General features: G+C 40.8%; 1 protein-coding gene across 1 annotated transcript; it reads left to right on the plus strand.

Annotated features, from left to right (window-relative positions):
* The first annotated feature begins 2,414 nt into the window (after positions 1 to 2,414).
* On the plus strand, positions 2,415 to 17,048 carry uqcc5 (ubiquinol-cytochrome c reductase complex assembly factor 5). Its single transcript, XM_072582080.1, has 2 exons — positions 2,415 to 2,836; positions 15,894 to 17,048. The coding sequence occupies exons 1-2, from the start codon at positions 2,686 to 2,688 to the stop codon at positions 15,980 to 15,982; spliced, it is 240 nt and encodes a 79-aa protein (XP_072438181.1). The 5' UTR covers positions 2,415 to 2,685; the 3' UTR covers positions 15,983 to 17,048.
* The last annotated feature ends 985 nt before the right edge of the window (positions 17,049 to 18,033 follow it).

Consider the following 18,033-nt stretch of genomic DNA (forward strand, 5'->3'; position numbering starts at 1 on the left):
TAAGGTTGGGACGACAGCAGGACCAAGAGCATCTACTGTAGTGAAAGTTCTGGAACACAGCTGAGTGGATCAGCCAGTCAAGGCGGACTAGCAAGGGGGTGGTTTAGTGTTAAGTGCAGGGGTGCGGGTCTCTTCAGCAGGAACTGCGCTTGCTACTGAGGTATGCTGAGGTCCAAAAGCAGCCAATAAATGGCCTCTATGCAGAAAAACCATCCTCAATTTTCTCTGTCCTGACATAAACAAAAAATGTGGAAAAGTGACTGCATGTCACCTCCCACCTTCCCTACTGATTCTATAATCTTCCCTATGCCTTCTTGCCCATTGCCAAAGAAGTCGGTGGATGAGATTGGGAGAATAAATTCCAGTCAATAATTCTATTTGTCCATAGATTGTGCTGATTATTTCCAGAATTTTCTATTTTCAACTCAGATTTCCAGTGTCCACAGTGTTGTATCTCTGTGTAAGTAGAGGAAATAGGAAATATTGAAATTAAGTCTTTGTAAGTATGTAAGTTAGCTCGCTGAGCTGGAAGGTTTGTTTTCAGACTTTTCGTCACCATACTAGGTAACATCATCAGTGAGAGTCTCCAAAGAAGCACTCGTGGTTCGTCCCATCTCTCTGTTTATAGGTTTTGGTTTCTTAAGGTGGGTGATTGCAGGTTCTTTTTCAAAGGTAGATAGGATCTAAATTGATGTGTTTTTTGATGGAGTTCTGGTTAGAATGCCATGCCTGTAAGAATTCTTGTGTGTATCTTCATTTCACCTGTCCTAGCATGTGTGTATTGTCCCAGTCAAAGTGGTGTCCTTCTTTGTGTGTATAGAAACTAGTGATAGTGGGTTGTGTTTGGTGGCCAGTTGGTGGCATGTTTTCTGCTAGTTTGTCCGATGTAGGTTTTTTCTAACAGTTCTTGCTTGGTATCTTGTAAATTACGTTAGTTTTGCTGGTAGTATCTAATGGATCCTTTAGTTCATTAGTTGCTGTTTAAGTGTGTTGGTAGGCTTATGTTCTACCGTGATGCCAAGAGGTCTGATATGTCTTTTATGTAAGGTAATGTAGCTATAGTTTTCAGTTCTGTTGTGTCTGCTTGTTTGGGTTTGTTTCTGAGGAAGCAGTGGATTGTGTTTATTGGGTACCCGTTTTTCTTGAAAACATTGTATAGATAATTTTCTTCTGCTTTTTGTAGGTCTTGGGTGGTGCAGTGTGATGTAGCTCATTGAAATAATGTCTTGATGCAGCTCCGTTTGTGGGTTTTGGGTTGATTGCTTTTAAACTTAAGTATTTGGTCTGTGTTGTTTTTGTGGACATTAGTTTGAAGCGCTCCATTAATTGTACGTTCAACTGTACGTTCTAGGAATGGGAGCTTGTTGTAGTCTTTTTTGTAAATTTTATCCCTGACGTACATGCAGACAAAGAAGGTCACCACTTTGACTGGGACAACACACACATCCTAGGTCAGGTGAAACAAAGACACACACGAGAATTCTTAGAGGCATGGCATTCTAGCCAGAACTCCATTAAAAAAACACATCAATTTAGATCCTATCTACCTTCCCTACGAAACAGCTGAAAACAAACCTTCCAGCTCAATGAGCTAACTTCCATACTTATCATCAACCTGAGCTACCAATCTTCTCAAAAATCGCTTATTGAAGCTTTGTAGACTGCAAATGGAGCTGTTACAATGCACTGGAAATTGTGCAACCTCCAGATTTAAGTCCCAATTCAGGATTTGATGGCATGGATCATTTATTCATAACAGGGTCTAGTAAATTGAGTATCAATCTGTAAATGCTTTCAATCTGCACACCTTTTACCATCGGGTGAGATTCCTGATCAATTATACATAGAAAAAAAAACTGGAGCTTCTGCCATTGTTTTCGTAGCTCTAGATTACGATGTGCGTGTTTCTAAATTTACTCTGATACAAGGCAGTGCAGGTCAATGGGTGTTAGGTTAGCAGCACTGCGGAAAATTGAGGACTGCAGGTGCTGGAAAAGCAACAGGTCCAGGCAGCGTCCGAGGAGCAGGTGAGATGACGTTTCGGGCATAAGCCCTTCATCGGGAATGGGGTACAAGTAGACAGGCTGACATATTTTGGCTGGACCTCAAATTCACAGGGGGATAAAACTTTGATTTTGGTTTGACCTCAAGTTTACGGGGCGCGGGGGGGGTAAAACGTGTGACGGAGTTAGGACTTTTGAGAATTAGCGTGGAGAAGACTTGCAGCAGCAGATGAGGCAGATTTGGTTGATGTTACAGAAATTCAAACGGAATGCCTCGGTGATGGTACAAATATACGTTTCGAAGGTCATTCCAGGACGAAATAGGACACCAGAGTTGTCACAACGTGAAGTGAGAAGTGTCAATACACCAATACTGTACTCGCCAAGCTGCCTTGAACTCAGACCCTTCTGAATCGTGAGCACTGACGAGGGGGTTGGTGCTTTCCTGGTGCCGTGAGTCGGTGAAAGGTCAACATCGTAAAGCGGTAATGCGCTGGGAGAAGGGGCGGAGACCCACAACATAAGGACGTTTGCCTTGGTGGATGGAAGCCTCGGCTTCAGCCACTCCTTCGCATCGCCTCAGAAATCCCGTAGTAGCCCTGAAGCCTGTGGATTCTGCCCCTAGTTCTGCTGAATCCGGATCAAGCCTTAGCCGGAGACCTGAAGTCGGCCGGGTTTAGCAATGCTGCTGAGGAGCCGGCTAAAGCGGCTGTTGGATTTAGTCCCCGGGAAGCGGCAGCTCGGGGTCTACCGATTCTTGCCTTGTTTCTTTGTGCTGGGCGGTGTGCTGGAGTGGATCATGATAAACGTGCGCATTGGGCACGAAACATTTTGTAAGTATAACTGAGTGACTTCCGCGTTTGCCACGGTGCCTGTATTACAAAAAGCACTTCATTGGCTGGAAAGCACTTCGCGATAGGCAGCTCGTGAAAACAAACCCAATAGTAATTTGTTTATCTGTCCCGAGTTGCATTGTACAGTACCTGGATTTTTAAACTTTGGAGTTTATCTCAGGCTGAATCTTGCTTTTCTCCTGTCATTCTGTGGCTTTCTGGCTATTGGTGTCATAAACATACGTATTTTTGATTTTATAGTAATTAAAACAATTAGCTATTGGAATAGGCCGTTGAGCCGGTTCTGCTATTAAATAAGGCTGATCTCAACTAAAACAAAGAACTGTCGATCTGGAGGTCTAAAACAGAAATTGCTGGAAAAGCTCAGCAGGTCTGGCAGAATCTGCGGAGTGAAAACAGTTAAGAGTTCAATGACCCTTTTTCAGAACTGATAGTAGCTAGGAAAAGTGGTATTTATGCTGAAGACTGGGAGTGGGAGGGTTATGTGGATAGGTGGAGATGGAATCCAAAGACAGAGAGAGAGAGAGAAACAATTAGACAAAATATAAATAATAGTAAAAGAAGGGCTGCTAATAGGGAACACTGAAAGCAGCTTGTGCCATGACCAGGTTTGGGGATGAATAAAGGACATGAGAGGAGGCATTCAGTTTCTAGAATTATCAAACACAGTGTGGCTTCTGAATGTTGTGGGGCCACCGAGCAGAACCTGAGATGCTGTTCCTCCAGCTTGTTGCTGTTGGGGAGTTTCAGCTATAGGGAGAGGCTGAATAGGCTGGGGTTATTTTTCCTGGAGATTTGGAGGCTGAGATTTTGTAGGTGAAAGAAAGGGATCTAAGGGGAAACGTTTTCACAAAGAGGGTGGTGTGTGCATGGAATGAGCTGTCGGGGAGATGGTATTGGCTGGTACAATTACAACATTTTGTTATGACATCATAGTGAAATCCCTCTGTTAATTAAACTAAACACCCAGAAAAGTTCACCCCGCCTTTGTAATCTGTTAAAATATGGGTGACAGAGAACTCCCAAATTCCACTATTTAAAGAAAATAAAATCAATTAACTCAATAGTGAACATTAAACAACAACTACTCACAACTCTAAGCCCCCCTTTTCTCTTAACTGCTTATTATCTGCCTCCAATGCTATAACAATATACTGTTCCAATAAATCATTCATTCAAATTATATCAACTTAATTTCAAAACCATACAGCAGGTGTCATCTTCAGTGTCTTTCTTCCAGCTGAAGATCTCCCTGGGTCATCATCGTTTTTACTGCAAATATGTTTCATATGAAAAGGTACCTTTTGATAGTGTTTCAATGTCTGGGGTCTCTCTCAATGGCAGTTGCTCTGTCTGATTTTCAAAATGCCTGCCTTTTTTACATAGATCATAGAATTTTAGGATCCCTAGAGCATGGAAGCAGGCCATTTGGCCCAACAAGTCCACACCGACCCTCTGAAAAGTATCCCACCCCAACCAATTTTTCTATCCTATTACTCTATATTTATCCCTCACTAATGCACCTAGCCTATACATTCCTGAACACAATGGGCAATTCAGCATGGCCAATTCACATCTTTGGACTGTGGGAGGAAACCGGTGCACACCCATGCAAACACAAGGAGAACGTGCAAACTCCACACAGATGGTCACCCAAGGCTGGAGTCAAACCCAGGTCCCTGGCGCTGTGAGGCTTCAGTGCTAAACACTGAGCCACCGTACCGCCCATTATATCCCTCCCATCAGATCATCTCGTGGGTTCGACATTGGCAAACAATAAATTCAAGCTCAATTGGGTTTTTGTATCTTGGGGCATATCTTAAAACTATGGTTAAATTTGAATTGTTGTCAAAACAGCGACCAACTCTGGTATATGTTTCACAGCCAAATGTTACGTATTTTCAATTTTCCAGTACACTCTGAGACTGCTTTTGTAAGCTCTCAGTGCAGAACAACATTTACTCTCTCTTCATAACACCTCCCACCTTAAGAAAAAAATGAACCATTATAATGAAAAGATGGCTTCTTTTTTTTTCTAATTCTTAATCCCATTGCAATGAAATACATCAGTCATTAATCTAAGTTATACTTTCATATTAATTTCTGTAATATACATATAACATTGGAATCTGATACATCTTATCTGTCCTTTATCCTTTAAATCAGAGATAGTGCATCTGCTATCACATTATGACCCACAACATATACAATTTGTAAATGAAAAGTCTGTAACATAAGACTCCAACAAAATAGTCTAATATTTTTATCTTTTAAATCATTCCAAGAATGTAAGAGGATTGTAGTCTGTGTACACAACTGTCTCTGACACATTGTTTGTGACATAAACATTAAAATGTTATAAGGTCGGTACCAAACTCCATAGTACTTTTTCGATGGTAGAGTGTTTTTTCTGGTGGGTGCTGAGTTTCTTTTGAAAGGTAGCCAATTGGCCATCCGATTCCATCATCCTATTCCTTTATATCAAACTCCTATATCGTGAGCATTGATTGCAACTTTGAAGGCTTTCAAAAAATTTGGTGTAACTAAAACTCGTGCAGTGGTTAATACTGCTTTTAAATTATCAAATGCCTCCTGAAATTTTCTGTCCACCAAAATTTAGTGTTCTTCTTTAGTAAATCTATTAGCAGTGCCACCACACTGCTCAAGTTTGGAACAAATTTCCGGTAGAATCAGCTTGATCCCAAAAATCGAAATACTTCGAGGTTGATTGTGGAAATTCCTCAATGGTCTTCGTCTTGGTGTTCCTTGGGGTCAACCTTCTATGCCTGATGTTCTGTTCCAAGAACGTCACCTCTGCCTTCGCGAATTCTGTTTTAGATTTATTACCAGTTTTGCTTCTTGTAATTGTTCAAAGAGCTATCTCAACTCTACCATGTAATCTTTCCATGGCTTGCTAAAGATCATCCAGATAAACTGCACACTTAGTTAATCCAGCCACAACTGTGTTCATGAATCTGTGGAATGTGGTAGATGTGTTCTTCATTCCAAAAGGCATCAAGCCCATTTGGGGTTACAAATACAGAAATTCCTTTTGCTTTCTCTGATAAAAGTACCTGCCAACAACCACGCAGTAAATCCAACTTTGTGATATAAGTGGCATGTCCAACATTCTCTGTACAGTACTTCAATTTTAGTAATAGGTATGAGTGATTTTGTTACAGTGCTGACCTTCTGATAGTATACACAAAATCATTGAGTCCCACCAGGTTTTGGAATTAAACTGATCGATGAACTCTACGCACTCTGACTTGGTTCGATGAGATCTTTGTTGAGCATCGCATCCACTTCCTTCTGGACCTGTGTGGCATTGAAAGAAATAAGTCTGTAGGGGTATTGAAACAGCATTCAAGACTTCCACCTCATGCACAATAGTATTAATCCTCCCCATCTTATTCCTGCATATGTCCTCATACTGTTGCAACAAATCTTTAACTGGATTCTTTGTTCCTGAGACAGGCAGTTCACTAACCTATCCTACTCAAGAACTCCCTTATTATTTAACATATTTTGAGGCTCATCAAGCTCCACAACATCTGGATTTGATTCCTCATTCAGCAGGGCAGAAACTAATACCTGTTTCTCCAGTTCCCTGTCTCTATTATAGCAAGATTTTGGGTGGCACGGTGGCACAGTTGGCACTGCTGCCTCACAACGCCAGACACCCGGATTCAATTCCCGCCTCAGGCAACTGTCAGTGTGGAGTTTGCACATTCTCCCTGTGTCTGCGTGGGTTTCTTCCGGGTGCTCCGATTTTCTCCCACAGTCCAAAGATGTGCAGGTTAGGTTAATTGGCCATGCTAAATTGCCCGTAGTGTTAGGTAAAGGGGTAAATGTAGGGGAATGGTCTGGGTGGGTTGCTCTTCGGAGGGTCGGTGTGGACTTGTTAGGCCGAAGGGCCTGTTTCCACACTGTAAGTAATCTAATCTAATCTCATATTCACATGACATACCCGATAGTTTTTGTTTCTATCCGGCATCTTTTACCAGATCGTTTACCTGACTCAACGTTTTCTCCATTTGAAAGGGACTAGTAAACCTGGCTTTGAAGGAATCTCCTAGCACTAGTAACAATACTAACACATCATCCCCACAGGAAACGTCTGAATTTTAAAGTTTTTTTATCTATCACCTGCTTCATTCTATGTTGCCCTCCTCAGGCACTGTTTAGCTAACTCACCTACCTGATTTAATCTCTCCCTCACCTCAGATACATAATCCAAAATGTGAGACCTCTGACTTCAGTCCTGTCAATTTTTCTTTAATTTCAAAGGCCCTCTCACTTCATGTCCAAATATTAACTCAAGGCATGTAAACTGACTAGATTCATCTGGGGCATCTCTAATGGCAAACAATGTGAATGGGATACCTTTATTCCCAATCATTTGGTTAATCTTGACAGTACACTCTTAACATGGTCTTCAAGGTCTGATGCCATCTTTCCAAAGCTCCTTGGGATTCAGGATGATATGCATTCAATTTAAGGTGCTGTATGCAGAAGCTATCCATGACTTCCTTAAAACAGCCTAGCGGAAAAATTAGACCCTTGGTCTGACTGAATCTCTCTAGGTGGCCCATACCGCATGAAGAAAACTACTAACTGCTCTATCACCCTTTTTGGCTTAATACTCCATAATAGAATTGCCTCCAGAAATCTGGTAGACACGCCCATTATGGTTAGCAAGTACTGGTTCACACTTTTAGTTTTAGGGAGGGGGCCTACACAGTCAATCATAACCCGCATGTAAGGTTCTTGAAATGCAGGAACAGGCAACAAAGGTGCTGGTTTTATTAGTGCCTGTGGCTTACCTACCATTTGGCACATATGGCATGTGTGGGAAAATTTAACCACATCCTTGTGCAGTCCAGGCCAATAGAAATGCTTTTGTACCTTAGCCTGAGTCTTCCTCACACCTAGGTGACTTCCTACTGGTAATTCACATGCTACCCATAACACTAGCTGTCGCTATGCTACTGGCAACACAATCTGGTGCACCTCTGCACTAACCTGTTGTGGTCCCCATTTTTGTCTTAGGATTCTATCTTTTAATATAATAACCCTCAGGAATGCATTCTGATTCCTTTTCTGAAAATGTCTTTTATTGTCTCATCTTTCTGTTATAAGTCCATTAGCCTTTCAGGACTAAACAGTTCTGCCTGACCCTCTTCCTGTTCAGGTTTTTCCTGTACCATTATATGAAACAGGGTGTCTGCTAACTGACCTCAACTCCTTTATCTTTCTCTGTAGTTTTTGCTTTTTGCTGTGACTTATAATAATGGAATATTGTTATTACACAGTCTGGAAAAATTCCAAGGTATTTTTCTTTTAACTCCTCAGTTCCCTGGTCTTCCTTTGGCTTTTCCACAACAAGGGGTGTCACTCCCACCTTGGATCCTGCTAAACTGTTCCCAAGAACAAACTGTATTCCTGGAACTGATACTCTGTCATTCACTCCCACTGTTACTTCCCCAGTCTTGATTTGGCTCTCCAACCTGACCTTACACAGGGGAATGCCACATTTCTGTCCATCTATTCAACAAATTACCACTCTCTTGGGTAACATGTCAGAAAGAATGCAGATACATTCATCTCTTACTATTTGGGACTGATTAGATCCTGTATCTCTCATAATTATAACTTCTTTTCCTTGTCCCCCTGTTCTTCCTGAGTAAACTTTACCCACAGGGGTGAAGTTTTTATAGAGATCAGCACTAACTCAATTTCCAGCCCCTGCCTTGGCTATACACTCTCCTGCAGCTCCTTGACTTTTCTTGGGGTTTCCTTTTACTACTTTCACTAATGTCACTGGCTTAGACTCTTTTGCCACCATTTCTTCAATGACCAGCACTGTGATTCTACGTGTTCCACCTTCTGGCAGTGAAAACATCTTTTCTCAGTGCCTTTCTTAAACCACCAGCACTATAATTTTCTGTGTCTCACTCCATTACAATGAAACCACCTGAGGCCATTCACCTCCTTTCCACACTCTTGGGCTTCTTTTTCCACTCGTAGTAAACTATTAACAGTGTGCTCTACTCTTTGTAGTGTAATGTAGGATCTCCCCTTCTCCCAATTTCTATCCCTCACAGGATGAAATTCTCATCAGAAGCTAAATTTTGCCTTCTGCATCAATGCATGCTCATCTGCCATCTCTGCTGCTTTTCTCACTTCTTGAACTTTCTGTTCATCCACATGAATTCTTATCATTTCTGGAAGTGAATTTTAAATTCCTCCAACAGAATAGTCTCCCTTAGACCCTCATAGGTCTTGTGTATTTTTAAGGCCTACACCCATCTATCAAAATTACTATGTTTAATTCTTTTGAACTCACGTTAGTCTGACCTGGTTCCTCCTTCATGCTGCTGAACTGCTGTCCATACGCTTCTGGTACCAATTCACTCAAAATAGCCTGTTTTACATCTGCATAACCTCTTGACCCCTCATCTGACAGCGCTGCATATACCTCACTAGCTCTGCCTACCAGCATAGTCTGAACTAGCATTACCCACAAGTTTTCTGACCACTTCATCTGCCTAGCCATTTTTTCAAATGAAATAAAGAAAGCTTCAACAACTTTCTCATAAAATGTAGCAATATTGTAACATAATTGTATACATCACTACCTTCGCTTTTCTTCTCCGTCCTGTTAACTTTGACTAATTCGCAACTTCTGAAGTTCAAATTCTCTCTCCCTTTCTCCTCTCTCTTTCTCCTCTCTCTGTTTGCTCAGCTAAGAGCCTTTTCTGTCTTTCTTTATCCTCCCTCTCCCTTCCCCGCCCCACCCCCCCCTCTCTTTCTCCCTTTCTTTAATTTCTAACTCCATTTGCCTCAATTGTAATTTACATTTTTCTAACTCTACTGCACTTTTCTGGTTTCTCTGATTTACCTAAGTGCTTAACCAACTCCATTACAATTCTAGTTTTCCTTTTGTCCCGGTTAAACCCAATTCTAACCTATTTGCTAATTCTAAAAGTATGTCCTTCCTCTGGCTTTCTAAACTTTCTTGGCAAATTTGGGAAGCATCTTCTTTAGCAATCTTAAGAGCCAATTCCCTCACTTTTAATTAACCAACCACACGAAACAAAAATTAAACAAATTGTCTTACCTACATTTTATTTAAAGATCTAGGACACTAATCGGCAAATGTTTAAATCTGCTGGGATCTTTCGTACTCCAAATCTGTTCAAATCTCAGGCAGGATCCATCTAAACCTGTCCAAATCTTGTATCCGCACCCCCAAAACTGTTAGGGCACAGCAGTGAACCCCTCTGTTAATTAAAATAAACACCCAGAAAAGGTCACCTTGCCTCATAATCTGTTAAAATATGAGTGACAGAGAACTCCCAAATTCCACTATTTAAACAAAATGAAATCAATTTATTCTTTAACTCTAAAAGTGAACATTAAACAACAATTACTCACAACACTAAGCCACCTTTCTCTTAACTGTTTATTACCTGCCTCCAACTCTATAACAATATACTGGTCCAATAAAACAGTCACTAAAATTACATCAACCTAAGTTCAAAGCCATACAGCAGCTGTCAATTTTGGTGTCTTCCTTCTTTTGGCAGAAGATCTCCCTGCGTTGTCATCGTTTTTACTGTGAGGATGTTTCATATGAAAAGAGAGACCTTTGATAGAGAGTGTTTCAATGTCTTGGATCTCTCTCAATGGCAGTTGCTCCATCTGACTTTCAAAATGCCTGCATTTTTTATACCACCAACATTGATCATCTCATTGGTTTGATGTTGGCAAAACAATAAATTCAAACTCAATTGGCTTTTGGTATCCTGGAGCATAATTTAAATGATTGGTTAAATTCAAATTGTTGTCAAAACAGCAACCAACTCCAGTATCTATTTCACAGCCAAATGTTACATAGTTTCAATTTTATAGTACACTCTGAGACTATTCTTGTAAGGTCTCAGTGCAGAACAGCATTCACTCTCCCTTTAAAGGTTCAGTACATGCCTTCAACTTCATAACACATTTAAAAGGCATCTGGATGGGTATATGAAGCAGAAGGGTTTAGAGGGATATTCGCCAATTGCTGGCAAATGGAACTAGATTAATTTAGAATATCTCCTCAGCATGGATGAGTTGGACCAAATGTTCTGTTTCTGTGCTGGACATCTCTGTGACGTGGAATGAGCTGCCAGAGGAAGTGGTGGAGGGGTGGTACAATCACAACATTTTAAAGGCATCTGGATGTAATATGAATAAGAAGGGTTTGAGGGATATGGACCAAGTGCTGGCAAATGGGACTAGATTAGGTTAGGATATCTGGTCACCATGGACAAGTTGGACCAAAGGGTCTGTTTCTGTGCTGTACATCTCTGTGACTCTGACTTGTGCTGAGCCTCATTGGAGCAATGCAGCAGGCCTGGAATGGAGATTCTGGATTAGTGGTGCTGGAAGAGCACAGCAGTTCAGGCAGCATCCGAGGAGCAGTAAAATCGATGTTTCGGGCAAAAGCCCTTCATCAGGAATATAGGCAGAGAACCTGAAGGGTGGAGAGATAAGTGAGAGGAGGGTGGAGGTGGGGAGAAAGTAGCCTAGAGTACAATAGGTGAGTGGGGGTGGGGATGAAGGTGATGGGGGGAAGGGTGGAGTGGCCAGGTGGAGAAGATAGGCAGGTAGGACAGGTCATGGGGACAGTGCTGAGCTGGAAGTTTGGAACTGGGGTGAGGTGGGGGAAGGGGAAATGAGGAAACTGTTGAAGTCCACATTGATGCCCTGGGGTTGAAGTGTTCCGAGGAGGAAGATGAGGTGTTATTCCTCCAGGCATCTGGTGGTGAGGGAGCGGCGGTGAAGGAGGCCCAGGACCTGAGATGTTGACCAAGGAATACTGTGGTGTGTAGAAGTGGCAGCCACTATAAGTTCAGGGTCATTTTTACAGACATGTTCCATAAAATGGTCACCCAGTCTGCATTTCATCTCCACAATGGAGAGGCGACTACATTGTGAGCAGCAAATACAGTAGATTAGTTTGAGTGACGTGTAGGTAAATCACTGCCTCAGCTATTGTGCCCTGGAGTCTTTGGGTAGTGAGAAAGCAAACAGGCAAGTGTTGCACTTTCTGCGCCTACATGGGAAGATGCCATGAGGTATTGGGTGGACCAGGGTGTCCCAAAGGGAATGGTGCCTGCAAATTTCTGACAGGAGAGGGGAGAGGAATATGTGTCTGCTGGTGGCATCCCACTGGAGGTGGCAGAAATGATGGTTTATGATCCTAAGTTGTCACTGGACTCACGGCATTAATTCTGCTTTCTCCCTGTAGATATTGGCACACCAGCTGAGTTTGTCCAGCAATTTCTGTTTCTGTTTGTGACATTTGATCTAATTTTGGCCTTCTTTCTGTTTCCTGCCAGTTGAATGAGCAAAATTTTAAAGAATAAATGAGACAACTTTTGTGTGGAGGACCTTGCAGGGCTGGCTATCCAGCCTATGTGTGTCTGTTTTGGGGGAAGAGTGAGGGGGTCGGTGTCCAGATTATGTGTGTGTATATTTTTGGGTTGAGGATGAGAGTAGTCGCTGTCCTGGCCCACCAGGTATGAATGCAATGTGCACGTGCATACAATATAAACTTGAAAATCAAGAATCATCAGAAACCCAAGAATACGACATTCTCACCATTCCACAAGTTGCTTCTCCAAAAATATGGGACAAAGAGCAGCCCATAACACAGAGCAGCACAGTGGTTAGTGCTGTTACCTCTTAGTGCCGGGGACCCAGGTTCGATTCCAGTCTTGGTGAACTGTTTGTGTAGAATTTCTACGTTCTCCCTGTGTCTGTGTGGGTTTCACTTGGTGATCCAGTTTCCTCCCGCAATCTAAAGATGTGCAGGTTGTGTGAATTAATTCTGGTAAATGGGGTGTTATAGGAATGGGAGTGATGTAGGTCTAGGTGGAGTGCTCTTCAGCGGATTGGTGTAGACCCAATGGACCAAATGGCCTCTATCTGTACTGTACTCTACTGTAGAGATTCTATGACCAATTATTTGTAAATTTAAGACCTCTGGTGACCAACCCACATGGAGGTAATGTAGGTGCATAAAAATCTTGCTGTGTACTTCAATCAAAACGCATGCTGCAACTAGGAAACCAGTGACAATATGTACATATTTTGAGGTGTGCCAAATGTTGCTCTTGAAAAATGTATTTTAGTGTATCTTATAATCCCAGTTAGGTCTCTAGTCAGCATTTACCATGAGTAACTTGTAGCTACCGTCCTATTGGGGTGATGAACTTTGACTTGATGAAAGATGCCACATCTAATGAATCAAACTTCCATGGATTACATTTTAGTCCAGTACCATAGCCAGACAACTCTGCAGTAATTCACCTTGCAATTACATTCTGATCTGATCTCTGTTAATGTTGAAATTACAATTCACACTAAAATTGGAACACAGGAGTATGGGTACCTCATTTAACCATTTGAGCTTGCTCCACCATTCAATATGATCTTGGCTGAACTGCAATCCAACCTCATTTACTAAGTTTTTCCTCATATCCCTGAATACCATAGCTCCATTTAAAATATATTAATTTTAGATCTAAAATTGGTTTGATTTGTTCATTTGCTATTATGGAAAAGAGAATTTCAAATGTAGAAGTGTTTTCTAATTTAATTCCTGATAGTTCTGACTTTGATTTTTATACTTTATCCCAGTCCTAACTTCCCTAATTGGTGGAAATATTTTTCTGTTTCAAGTGAGGCCAAATCAAGATTTGTACAAGTATGGTTTTCACCCGTTTACACTATGGTCCTTTAGATGTAAAAGCCAACAATCCATTAGCATTTTGGCTTTGGTTTTCTGTACCCAAACCTTCAGTTTTTTAATGATGACTTTTCATGATCTCTGTACTTGAACTCCAAGTCTTCATGGATCACCACTGTTTTAGGCTTTCCAATTTCTTTCTTTGTTCACATTTAAATCATCTTGGGATGTGAGCATTGCTGGCTAGGCCAGTATTTATCACCCATTTCTAATTAATCTTAAGAACACCTTCTTGAACCACTGCAGTCGATAGTTTCTCAACACATCTCATCATGGTGTAAAATCCATCTGGAGTTGCTGCTTCATCCTCTTTCATAAGAGCATAATAACTTGGAGTAAGCAATTCAGCCCCTTGAGACTGCTCTGCCATTTGATCATGGCTGACCTCATTTCAGCTTCAACTCCACTTTCCTGCCCGCATGCAATACCCTTCAACTAGTTAAACATCTGTTGAAAAGTGTGGTGCTGGAAAGGCGCAGCAGGCCAGGCAGTATACTCAAAATCTGCCTGGCCTGCTGCACCTTTCCAGCACCACACTTTTCAACTCTACTCTCCAGCATCTGCAGTCCTCACTTTCTACTAGTTAAACATCTGTCTATCTCCTCCTTAAATTTACTCAATGTCCCAGCATTGAGAGAAGTAATTTGTTGTCATCTGTGTTTTAAATTTTCTACCCCTTTATCCTAAAATCCAAAATCCTGGTAAGAATCTCGAAGACCTAGCTGGCCTATTGTAGTAGATGAAAACACCTGCTAATCTAATGAGAAAGATCTGTTGTGTTAAAAAAGGTGTGGTTGAATGCATGAGAGCAACTAGATATAAGTCCTGATATATAAGACTTTGTTACTGAGACTATGAGGGAGGCCTTAAAGTTAAGCCTTGGACCATTGTGATCCAAAGCTGTCCCCTGGCTTAAGTCCATGTGACATCATCATATGTGCTTGATGGATTCTTCAGCATTAATCCTTTTAGGCCATTGCACATCTACTCCTAAGCACTTTTCCCATTATTAACATTAAGCATTCGTATATGTATAATGTCGGACAAATTTGCCCAGTAGGTTAGAGATCACAAAACACCGCTCGAAGTGAAATTGACAGTTTATTGCAAGCGGTATGTATAATTACACTTGCCACTACTTAATCTCCACACCCCCCACCCCCACCCCACCCCAGTTTCTGACTTCATAAATTCAAGTCTGGAGCTTTAACTACCCTTGCTGACTTTCCTGAATGAATCCATACCTGTGTTAAGTAGTGACTTAATTTTGTCCCAGATTGTCACCTCGAACAATTTCTGCACCGTTGAAATTTCCGTTGTTGTTTATCTTTTCTTGAATATATCTGATATTTGCAAATGCTTTAAAATTGTGGGGATTTTACACTGTGTAATGCTATTATTTTGTTCATCACTGAGTTTCACTTCATTAATTTTGTCTCCCCATCACTATCATAGCTTAAATTATTCATAATTATTCAGTTATGAACTTTTGTCCAAAACAAGCAAACACCCAACATATTATAACTCATCTCACCTGATGTCCTATGTTTGGGATTGGATGGATTAATGGTTCAAAAGTCTCCTTTCTAGCTGACTACTTCCTATATGCAATGAATATGACCTGTGGTTTTTATTCATTTTTCTGACCATATGTGCAAAGTACAAGCGTACAAAGGCCATTTCACCTTTCAAGCCTGCTCTGCCTTTTAATAAGATCATGGCCAACTTGTTAGCATTGACAATGATACATTCCCATCGACCTTCACTAACCTTAGATAGATTCTTGTTAGGCAAGGGAATCTATCTCTGTCTTAAAAATATTCAGCTACTCCATTTCTACCACGTTCTGAGGCAGAGTGTTTCAAAGTTGCACAACCCAGTGAGAGAAAGATTCTCCTCATTTCAGTTTCAAAAAGGGAACTCTAATTTTAAACTGATATCCCCTAATTCTGGACTTAACTGCAAGAGGAAATATCTTTTTCACATCCACCTTGTTTGACCATTCAGTATCTTATACACTCTGTCAAATCATCCCTCACTGTTCTAAATTCCAATGGAAATAAGCCCAGCCTGTCCAACTTAACCTTATAATACAACCCACTCATTCCAGGTAACCATGTAATAAACTTCCTCTGAACAGCCTCCAAAGAATTTAGATTCTTCTTAAATAAGGAGACCAAAGCTTCAAGTTTGCTTCTTTCTCTGAACTTATTGATTTTATTGTTTTTCTAGATGATGTGTACCGAAGAAAACGTTCTGAACGACAGTACCAAGAGAAACTAGAAGAACTATCAACATCTGGAAATCAGCTTCCTAAATAAGTCATTTATACATAATTGTCTTCTTATTAATGTGTTCATTAAACTATTTCCTCAGTAAAATCAATATGCTACCTGGAATTCATATCTTATTTTATAATTAACTCAATGCAGAATTTTTTGTAAAATGCTGAATTTCGTGGTATTTTGTTCAAATTGCATTAAATTGAGTGAATTAAAATAAATAACATGCTTTATGTAGCACCTTTCACATTATCCGGATAGTCCAAAACCTTTATCAGTAATGCTTAAAGTGTGCTTAACGATATGTAGCTAGCGAGATCTTACACACAACAATCAATCAAGATAATCAACAACTGAACTAGTACTCGCTGGCATTGAAGAAATATTAATCTAAATACTAGGAATGCTCCCTGTTCCTCCAATAATTTTGCAGTCCCTTGTTGTTTTACCTGTAGAGGCACCTGGTTGAACATCTCATCCAAAAGATGGCATCTTCAGGAATCTACAGTCTCCCAATACTCTTTCACAAGGTCAGGTTAGATCCTGTGTTAATCTCCAGGAACAGGACAAAAGTGAGGTCTGCAGATGCTGGAAACCAGAGTTTAGAATAGACTGGTGCTGGAAAAGCACAGCAGGTCAGACAGCATCCGAGGAGCAGGAAAATCGGCGTTTTGGGCAAAGGGCTTTTACCCACCCAACATACAGTAGTAACGTCTACAAAATGCACTGCAGTAATTCAGCAGACTGGCACATTCTAAGATCCAGCACTACATGCTGAGGGTCGCACTAAAGCTTGGCAGTTGCTGTCAAGGTGCAGTGGGGAAAGACCACCATCTCAGGTCTTTGTGCTAAATTAAGGTCTGCTCAGTTGTCAGATGCTTTTATTGCCTCCAAATGAACATAAATAGGTTCCAGCATAAGTCATAAATCCCTTTGTTTTTATGACTGTAGAGAAGCTCTAAAAATGTCAGAATTCAAATGTTTTAATTTGTTTTTCTTCGAAGACTGTACAGAACTGATTTAGAACCTTTGCATGTCCTTACAGATGATCTTTTATGAATGAAGTATGTTTTTGAAATAAAAAAAATTACACTGCTGTAATTCAGCAAGGTTCTTTCAATGAGTCTTCCAAACCCACGGATCTCTACTGCTAAAAGCACAAGGGCAGTAGATATTTGGGGGCATCAACACCTGCAAGTTCCCATCAAAGTGGCGCACCATCCTGATATTGAACTGTATCATCATTCCTCATTGACACTGGCTCAAAATCCTGAAACTCCTTTTTTAACAGCACCATGGATGTATCAGAACCTGAGCATTGCAACAGTTCCAAGACAGAATTACATCATCGCCTTCTCTAGGTCATTTAGGGATAGTGGATAAATGCAGGCCTTGTCAGTGATGCCCATGAACTAATTTTTTTAAAAAGTTAGATGTATCAATCAGGAGATAGATGTACAGTGCGATACAGGGAGTTCGACTTATGAACACTTCTACCTACGAACACAATCCCATATAGTGCTATAATTTTAAATATCCTACATATAAATGGTCACTCGACCCAAAATGTTAATTTTGATTTATCTCCACAGGTGCTGCCAGACCTGCTGAGCTTTTTCAGCAGTTACTGTTTTTGTTTCTGATTCACACCATTCGTCATTATTCCTGTTTTTATTTAAACACTTCCTGTACTTATGAATGGCTGCTTTAAACTGACCTGTCTTGTGTTCCAACTTGAGTACAAATCAACTTGTGAGCTGACTTAGAATGCAATCCATTTGCAACCCAGTGGTGATGTGTTGTCCTTAATTACAAGTACAGTAGCAATATCCAATATTAATTTGTAATTTTGGCAGTTCTTTCGTTATGTTTTCATATATTTAAAAGACAGCTTCAACTGAAAAAATATATATTTCACTGAAACAAACAACTTTGACTGGAACCAAAGATGGCTTAAATTAATTTGCATCACTATGTGGCTACATAAGTGATGGAGATGGAGTCTTCCACAGAGACAAAAGGCTGGATATTATGTCTCTGTGCTGGCTGTGTTTATGGTGGCTGGGCAAAAGGTTGGATGGCTAGCCCAC

Source organism: Chiloscyllium punctatum, chromosome 12 (genome assembly GCF_047496795.1).
Source record: "Chiloscyllium punctatum isolate Juve2018m chromosome 12, sChiPun1.3, whole genome shotgun sequence".
Taxonomy (NCBI): domain Eukaryota; kingdom Metazoa; phylum Chordata; class Chondrichthyes; order Orectolobiformes; family Hemiscylliidae; genus Chiloscyllium; species Chiloscyllium punctatum.

Excerpts from the sequence above, each read along its gene's own strand:
- uqcc5 (XM_072582080.1), top strand. The coding sequence starts at position 2,686 with ATGCTGCTGAGGAGCCGGCTAAAGCGGCTGTTGGATTTAGTCCCCGGG. Across the intron at positions 2,837-15,893 it reads CATTGGGCACGAAACATTTT|ATGATGTGTACCGAAGAAAA; the intron begins GTAAGTATAACT and ends TTGTTTTTCTAG.